This window comes from Lepidochelys kempii, chromosome 7, assembly GCF_965140265.1.
Source record: "Lepidochelys kempii isolate rLepKem1 chromosome 7, rLepKem1.hap2, whole genome shotgun sequence".
Classification (NCBI taxonomy): domain Eukaryota; kingdom Metazoa; phylum Chordata; order Testudines; family Cheloniidae; genus Lepidochelys; species Lepidochelys kempii.
Genome location: NC_133262.1, coordinates 93,136,700 through 93,146,043, shown reverse-complemented (window position 1 = coordinate 93,146,043; position 9,344 = coordinate 93,136,700). Strand labels below are relative to the sequence as shown.

Here is a 9,344-nt window from a genome sequence, read left to right as displayed (position 1 = left end):
TGTTTTGGATCACTACCGTAGAGTACTTCTGTATTTTTAAAATGACCTAAGCCCAGGGCAGGGAAAGTCTCTGCTCTGATGGAGCGTTTGGGCTACAAATATGTTACAGCCAATATGTTGGTTTGTTCATTTTTGAGGTGGGTTTTGTAGGGAGGAGGTTAGCGAAAGAGAGAGATGAAGGAAGAGGGGACATTGAAGGGAGGGGGAATATTGACTGGAGGGGGAAAAAGGAGAAGAGGATGGAAGATGGGGGCCATGGAGGACAGGTGGAGGGAGCCTGAAATAAAGCGACGACCAGGAAGGGGGTAGGAAGGAGTTGGTGCAAACAGCCAAGCAGCAGAGGGGAAAGAACGTGGAGAGTAAAAGCCAAACACAGCCCTCAGGCACTGATGACATTATCAGCATCCAAAGCATGCCCTCCCTCCCCCTCGCCGTAATGGCATATCTCTGCTCCTGCCATCTTAGTTTCGGGTGGGGGGGGGGGAAGACACGGGGACCCTTCCCATCAATTTCTTTCTTCCAGGAGCTTGCAGGACTGTGGGCAGGAGTGCAGCTGCATAGGCCACCCTGCAGTTATAGGTCCAGGGGTCCTAACTAGGAACAAGCAGACATGTAGTTTTGCAACTGTAGCGAGTGAGTACAGTCTCCCTCCCTGACAGATGAGGAAGAGAACTGTAACTGCCTGCTGGTGGGCAGAACCGGGATACTTGCAGCTGTTCTGTTGGAAGCAGAGACGGGACAGGAACCAGAACTATAAGAGGCAGGTCCTCCAGCTCAGTGGGAGGAGAGCTGCTAGAGGAGCAGGATGTCTCCCCCTGGCTGCTGGAGCTTGGAGCCGATGGAGGCCACTACTGCGCCAGAGACCCAGAGGACACCTGCCGGTTTTGCTGGCTCTTTCGCCAGACAGCTAAGCTCCCCTTGACTATTGTGTTGCTCGGCCTGACTGCAGGCCAGAGCTCTTACCGGATTGCTGCCCTGCCCTGAGTGAGGGCCCTGGGCAGACCGACTCACTACTACTCTCCCTAACATCAGGCCAGAGCCATTTACTGATTACAGCCCTGTCTTGATTGAGGGCTCCAGGCCTATGGACTTACTGCTACCCTGCCTGACTGCGGGCCAGGACCATTAACTGTGTGCTGCCCTGCTCTGGCTGAGCATCAGGACTACCAGACCCAATTGCTGCCCAGCCTGGACTGAAGGCTGGGGCCTATTACCTGTAGGCTAATTCCCCACTGAATGGAGTCGCTCTAGGAACATTACAGCAAAAGGGTAGGGTCTCCCTCCTGGACAGGGAGAGAACTGCAACCACCTTACAGCAACTATTTTAAAAGTAGTAACGAGGAATCCTTATGGCACCCTAGAGACTAGCAAATTTATTTGGGCATAAGCTTTCGTGGGATATAACCCACTTCATCAGATGCATGGAGTGGAAAATACAGTAAGCAGGTATAAATATACAGCACATGAAAAGATGGGAGTTGCCTTACCAAGTGTGTGTGTGGGGGGGATCAGTGCTAACGAGGCCAATTCAATTAGGGTGGATGTGGCCCATTCCCTGCAGTTGACAAGAAGGTATGAGTATCAACAGAGGGATATTCCCTCTCCCACTCCCAGTTTTTATTCAGGCCTAGTTTGGTGGTGTCAAATTTGCAAATTAATTCCAGTTCTGCAGTTTCCCATTGGAGTCTGTTTTTGAAGGTTTTTTTGTTGAAGAATAGCGACTTTTAAGTCTGTTATTGAGTGTCCAGGGAGATCAATATGCTCTTCTACTGGTTTTTGAATATTACAGTTCTTGACATCTGATTTGTGTCCATTTATATGCAACTACAGGTACTTGGTGGTTAGCTGTCTGTGGTTTTAGTAAAATGTCTTCAGCCATGCAGCTTCAAGTGGATTTCAAACTAAGAAGCACTGGAACAGTTCAGAACTGAGACTGGAGATCTCCAGGTGCTGTAAGAAGTGACCTAAGTGCAGGTTGTATTTTTCCCACTGAATTAGAAATGGGATAATCCAACACATATTTGTGCATACCAGTTATTTGAATCAGCAGGTGATTTAACCCTGTTTATTTGCAAATATTTAGATGAATGTTCCCAAGCACAGCCCTCAGGCACTGTTCTCAATTATGTTCATGGAAACAAAATCATCATGAATGCTAGTACAAATTTCTTACAAGTATCGACCCAAAAAAGCAATCATGGTACTTGGAAAAGAATTGTTTTATTACAAAAAACCCATATAAGATTAATTGAACAATTACAAATAGAGAACACATAAAAGCCACAATCTATTCCTGGATAATTTATGGACAGAGAAAGAATTCCTCCAGTTTAAAACCAGAATCTGATCAGAATGGCACTACAATTGCTCTCCATGTAACTCATATCGCTAAACTCATTTCCTATTTTCCCCCTCAAACTCACTGGCATTCATGTGGTATGGCACACAACTGCTAAATCCCCTTGTTACAGATTAATTATAAGGCATCTCAGTCCTGCAGTGAAAGATTTTACTGTATATTTTAGTGATTTTTGCAATTCTATTTTATTTTTGTAGTAATACATTAGCACAAAGGGCTTGATGGTATGTAGTAAATTAAATTCAAATGGTCATTGCTGGGGAGTGTTATAAAAAGGCAAAAACAAGCTGAGCAATCATCTTCACTCTATGTGGGTCTTAACAAAAATTTCATGAAGAATTTATGGCTGTTGCATAACTCAGCCACCCATCTTCTGAGCTGGATGAGCAGAAGGCATATGATACTGTCTCTGCACAAGTTGCATTGGTTCTCTGCTTACTACTAGATCCAAGTCAAATTTCAGGTACTCATCTACTAAGCCCTCAATGGAATAGGACCAGATATCTCAAAGATTGCCTCTCTTTCTAATACTGATGACCATTTGGTGGACTCTGATTAATGGAAACCAGGTTTGAACTCCAGGGAGTTGGCAGATGAGCCTTCTCAACAGCTAGCCTAAAGCCAAAGGAGAACTCTCCCAAAAGATATCAATGAGAGTTCTATACGACCAACATCTTCAGAAAATGCTGTGCTAGTCTATTTTATGCACTTGTTGTTCAGTGTCAACAATAATGTGCTTCACAGAAAAACAAGATAAAGTCCCAGCTCTTCAAAACATTCACGAACCAACTGAAGTAGAAGAAAAATGTTGTAGCACACTCCAAAACAGAAGCCAATGATTAACCAAAGAACAGAATGCAAAATTGCCTGTCACTTCTAACCTAATCATACTGAATTCTGTAACTCATGTACAGCACCTTGATACCATGACAACAAGCTCTTTGGAAATGCTTATAGATCTAATACATTTTTGTACAGAATTTACAATATAGATGGGAATGTGAGACTCCTTTAATTCATACTATAGCTATTTGTAAATCAGGCAAAAACACTGGTTCAGACCCTACTGTGACAAAGTTCCTCCTCTACCTTGGTGGGTCTTGCACTTATTGGCGGATTTGCTCGCCTTGAAGCTCCATGGTAGCCCTCAGTTTGGCCGTTTTTGTGAACCCACAGTCCAGGTCAACTCCTCCTATGTCTGACCAGGAGTTGGGAGGTTTGGGAGGAACCCGGGCCTGCCCTCTACTCCGGGTTCCAGCCCAGGGCCCTGTCTAGAGTGTCTCCTGGAACAGCTGTGCGACAGCTACAACTCCCTGGGCTACTTACCCATGGCCTCCTCCCAACCCCTTCTTTATTCTCACCATAGGACCTTCCTCCTGGTGTCTGATAATGCTTGTACTCCTCAGTCCTCCAACAGTATGTGTTCTCACTCTCAGCTTCTAGTGCCTCTTGCTCCCAGCTTCTTACACGTGCACCACAAACTGAAGTGAGCTCCTTTTTTAAACCCAGGTGCCCTGATTAGCCTGCCTTAATTGATTCTAGCAGCTTCTTGATTGGCTGCAGGTGTTTTAATCCACCTGTCTGTCTTGTCTCCAGAAGGATCCTGATTGTTCTGGAACCTTCCCTGTTACCTTACCCAGGGAAAAGGGACCTACTTAACCTGGGGCTAATATATCTGCCTTCTATTACTCTCCTGTAGCCATCTGGCCCAACTCTGTCACACTACCTTGCTTGCATATCTGGAATTCCCAGGGCAATCAACAGGACTTCCAGCTGAAGTTAACCAGAATTTTGAATGCACAAAAAAATACAGGAACAGGACCATAAATTACATTTTCAGCCATGGCAGCTCTTGATACTTCTTCTAGAAGTACTAATAAAGAAGAAAATACCAGCTGGAAGAACAGATATTAGATTATTATTATTATTTATGTAAAGTATTTTGGGGAAGGATCTTTTTGTTCTGTTTGTAAAGTTCCAGCACTATGGAGGACAGGTCCATTACTGGGGCTTCCAGGTGCTACCACAAAACACACACACACACACACACACTCTATGAGCATTTAGGCAGACTTTCCCTCCAGCCCTAGAAACCCTGATGGGAAAGCCCCTTTTGGTGATTGTACAGCACACTCATACACAGTACCTTTGCCAAGTATCTTTACTATTATTATTTCTTACCTTAAGTTCCAGGTACAATGCAGCATGGTGACAGGGATCCTTCCTGCTCCCTGGCTCAGTCTTTTATTTAGCTTGTTTTCTTCTGCAGCCTATCCAGCAAGTGAGCTAATTAGCTCATTATAGTCCCCACAAGTGCAAGTGATCCCCTCTAAGGGTACGTCTACACAGGGATAAAAGACCTGTGGGCCAGGCTGGGTTAGATCAGCTGACTCAGACTCATTGCAGTGTAGATGTCTGGGCTCAGGTGGGACCCCAAGCTCTGGGACCCTCCATCTTTACAGGGTCCCAGAGCTCAGGGTCCTGTCTGAACCCAATTTTTCAACCCTGGAGTTTGAGCCCCATGAGATTGAATCAGCTGACCTGGGCTAATCACAGTTTTGTTTTGAACCCTATGTAGATCTGACCTTCCCAACTCAATCACACTACTTAATACCTTCCTACTCTAACTACACCCAGTGTCCTGTGTGTTCTAAGTGACCAGGGTGCTGGCTCCCAAAAGGAACTCTATTTATAACTGCTCACAGCACCCTGTCACAGTCCAAAATTAAAGAAATAGCAAACGCACATATAGGAGAAGCATTCCGAGATATCTTTTTACATATTATTTTATTCTGAGAAAATTACGTTCACACATCAAATGTTCAAGTTTCAAAAAGTATCCAACGTCTAGAGAATACAGAAATTGTTGCTGATGTAAATTCTAGTAGCCCTTCTGCTCTCTCAGGCATACACGGAGGATTGAGAGGAATGGGGTTGCTCTTGCTTCTGGAAAGGGTGGAGTATTTTTTGTTCAAATGCGATTGTCTGGTTGGGGATTGATTTGTTATATAGATCCAGGCTGGCTTAGACCAGCATTGTCATTATAGTGGTTTTGCACAGGATACATATTTTACATTCTGTCCCAGTACTTAAATCTTGACGGACAGACACTTTCAGGCAAATTAAATAAATGAGTGTTCATAAAAGATATGAGTTTAATTAAAATGGGCAAGATTCACCCTGATGTAGATAGAGCTCAATAACAGTTGTACCAGAATAACTCCCTATGTGTCAAGTATCAGAGGGGTAGCCGTGTTAGTCTGGATCTGTAAAAGCAGCAAAGAGTCCTGTGGCACCTTATAGACTAACAGACATAGTGGAGCATAAGCTTTCGTGTGTGAATACACTCTTATTCTGGAATAGAATTGCCTTCTTCAGATTTAGCTTAATCCACTTTCAAAGTCCACTTTCAGTCACCAAATGCTTATTCTAAAATAAGTGTCCACATGAGAAATTATTCCAGAGTATTAATTCTGAAATAGCTATATCAGTAAATTTCCAAGTGTAAACAAGCCCTAAGAATGATTTCTTTAACATTATTTTGCAGTTTCATCAAAGCAAATAAAACAAGAGTCAATAGCACACTACCATACCAAACAAGTGAATAACATTTGATTAATTAAACACATTGCCTTATAAACAATGCAGCATATAGGTTTATCATTGAATGGAATAGTGTAAACATTATGTCAAAGAAGTTCTGTTGTTCTGTTCTGTTCAAGGACTCCCTCTTGGTGGGTGGGTGTATGTGTATGTTTGCATGCACCAGGCTAGGGAGGGGCATAGCCTGGGGTAGCCACTCCTATGCTATTGATAATACATTCATGCTCCATACACCCCTCTAACAGAGACTAATCCTACATGCAGACTCACACACTTTTCTAGTAGACTACTCCACCTCACACAGTGTACGGTAAGTTTAACCAAAGAAGGAAAACGGGATCTGATTTTGTGAGGAATAGTTTTGTTTTGAGATGTGTTTGTTAGTGAATTCTGGCCACACATTCTCTCTGATGCTGTAATTAGAAAGATTTGTTTTCCCATCATGTTGCCAGTGGCCTTGTATCCATATTTACAAACATCTTTCTGTTAAGACTTCGACACTTAACTAATTTAGAGAATTTATTTTGCACTGGGGAATACAGCAAAGAGAAGCTTAGAATGCAGTGAAGAGGTTGTTAAGTTGCTTTAGCCATGTAAGAAAATGAGAGATCATAAAACTTGAAAACAATATTGTAGAGAAAAACCTTTGTCTACCATTGATGGTGTTCTAAGAACCAATCTGCATAGCATAATCTGTCAAAGCAAACACAAAGCAGAGTTTTGTTACTGCAAATGATGGCATTGTCTATCTTCAGTATATCGATTTCCAGTTTGTGTAATAAAACCACAAGTGAATACCTCAGGAACAGAAACTGTTTGTCCTAAAACCACACATCTGTGGAGAGTGCAGAGATGCGGTGCCTTCTGTAATTAACAGTGCCAATTTCTGAATAAGACTAAGAGCAGCACATCCCTGGGTCTTATATTTGATTAGGATTTAGGGAGCACTAATGAATTAATGTTCGCAGAGAGATTTGAAGTAAACAGCTACATTCATGACAAGTATTAATGTCTATTATTACCGAAGGCGCTGCCTCAGCAACCTTTCAGATACGCTTTATAAAGGCGATATAAATGCTTCAGAGGTAATAACAACGACCAAACAAATAGTTATGAATGACTGATCTAGCGGGGCATGCCCAATGCTGATGTGCGTGTGCTTGATGAGAGATGCATATTAATACCAATTAGCCACGCCTGTGGCTGTGTCGCTGTGCTGCATGCCCCCTGCTAAGTGTGCGCCCTGTCTGTCTCTCTAGGGCTCTGGGGATGCCGAGGGCCCCTCGCTCCTTCGCCGGGACTCTCCATCCCTGCTGCACTTGCAGGACAAAAGGCAGCCAGCAGCTCCACTGACCTAATGAGATGAGGGTCTCCCGGGCCGTTCCACTGAGCCTCCTGCTCCTGGGCTGCCTAGGGGGCGCCGCCAGCGGGCAGGCCCGAGGGGCCGGTGAGAAAGCGGAGCGCCCCGCGCCCTGGGCGCAGTCCGGGCAGTTCTCTACCCGGGAGCAGCGTGTGTGCAGCTGGCAGCTGGTCCGAGTGGAGGAGGCCACCGAGCTGCAGCTGAGTTGCCAGGCGCCTGGAGAGGGCGGCAGCGAGGGGCTCCGGTGCGTGTACCGGGGCCAGCCGGAGCGCTGCGCCGCCTACAGCGCCAAGAGCCGCCAGTACTGGAAGCAGATCCTGGGCAAGCTGCGCCGGAAGCGCCACCCCTGCCAGGACAGCAGCCCGCTCAAAGCCCGGCTCTGCAGCAGCAAGAAGGGGCCGCCCGAGGCGCACCTGCGCCTGGCACCCCCCAGCCCCAGCCCTGCAGCGCCTGCGGCCGCCGGGGGCCCCGCCAGAGGCCGAGCCAAGGGCCAGGGCAGCGCCCAGGAGGCGGCTACCCTGCAGCAGCCGGGGGCCCCCAGCGCCAAGGCGATGAGCAGCGGGGCACACGCTGGTGCCCTGGAGAAGCGGGGCAAGGCGAGCAAGAGGAAAGGGGGTCCCGACTCCCCGGTGCCCCCCGAGCAGCGGCAGCCCACGGCTGGGGGGAACCCGGAGCCGCCCACGGAGCTGAGCGAGGACCTGGCCGAGACCTACTGTGCGGAGCAGTGGCACTCGCTCTGCAGCTTCTTCCTGAACTTCTGGAACGGCTGAGGGCGCAGGGCGGTGGCGGGGGAGACGGGCGGGGTGGGGGGAAGGGTCGCACCCAGGCGGGCAGTCGGGTGGGGGGGGGTAGAGCTGGGGGTAGGAGCGTGCAGCCGTGGGACACCCGGGTGGGGGGGAAAGGTATAACTTACTCATTGGTACTAACCCTGCAGCCGCTGCTCGCCCCCGGGCGGGGGGGGAAGCTGTGGCCAGGCCTTTGCACGGCGGGTTATTGGCTAACATGACTGATCAGTCCCTCCTTCCATACTAAACAGGCACCAAGCCGTGTGTAGTCTGCGCTCTATTTCAGCGATTTCTGCTCTAGGGGTGAGGTGTTGTTAAACCCCTCGGAGATTTTCGGTATTGTCACGTTTACTCGCTGGGAAAGGGCTTCCCCTTGTTCACCAGGAGCAAACATGTGCTAGGGAGTTGTATTGCAGAAGATGATGTGTGCAACATTAATAAAGGTGCAACTCTTGTACAGCAGTGTGTGTGTGTGTGACCCCTGACTTGCCAGAACCTGCTTGTGGCTGTGATGCTACAAGGGAGCCCAACCAAGGAGTTGAGGAAGCAGTGCCTTACCTTAACTGACAGTTAACAGGATTGCCTGAAGGTGGATAAGGGCCAGGAGATCCTGAAAGACTTCCCGAGGTGGCAGGACCCCTACACAGCACTGGGGCAACAGTGAAATTATACCCCTTTGAGTATATTGTGCGAACCTTTCATCCTACTGAAACCAGCCATTCATACAAGACTTAGTTTATTTTCTAGTCTATTGTGAAAAGCTCCAGAGAAACAACAGTCAATATTTATGTGGCTAAATAGCTGTCACCAGAAGCTATTGCTTTCTCTGTTCCTTGGATTCTGGAGCTGCTGAGAAACACTGAAGAGGACCTACTTTCTCTAGGTGCCCTGGGAATATGCTCTCTCTTTTCCTCCACCCATGCAAATAAAACATTTTTCAATTAATATACATTAAAATATACTATTGAGTCACAATTTAGGTAAAAACAACAAGGAGTCCGGTGGCACCTTAAAGAGTCATAGATTTATCTACCCAGATAAATCTGTTTGTTAGGCTTTAAGGTGCCACTGGACTCTCTATTATTTTTGTGAATACAGACTAATATGGCTACCCTCCTGATACTTGACAATTTAGGTACTTTTTTCTTAGCTTATCATTTAACTCTCTTTATCTGGCTGGTATTCTTTTCAAGGTGACATCCCCCCCCCCTTCACTCTCACCTTTTCATAGCACTTC

At 46.6% G+C, this 9,344-nt stretch overlaps 1 protein-coding gene across 1 annotated transcript; it reads left to right on the top strand.

Moving 5' to 3' along the window:
• The first annotated feature begins 6,184 nt into the window (after positions 1 to 6,184).
• On the top strand, positions 6,185 to 8,108 carry FGFBP3 (fibroblast growth factor binding protein 3). The gene is made up of 2 exons (XM_073354935.1): positions 6,185 to 6,272; positions 7,222 to 8,108. The coding sequence occupies exon 2, from the start codon at positions 7,325 to 7,327 to the stop codon at positions 8,090 to 8,092; it is 768 nt and encodes a 255-aa protein (XP_073211036.1). The 5' UTR covers positions 6,185 to 6,272; positions 7,222 to 7,324; the 3' UTR covers positions 8,093 to 8,108.
• The last annotated feature ends 1,236 nt before the right edge of the window (positions 8,109 to 9,344 follow it).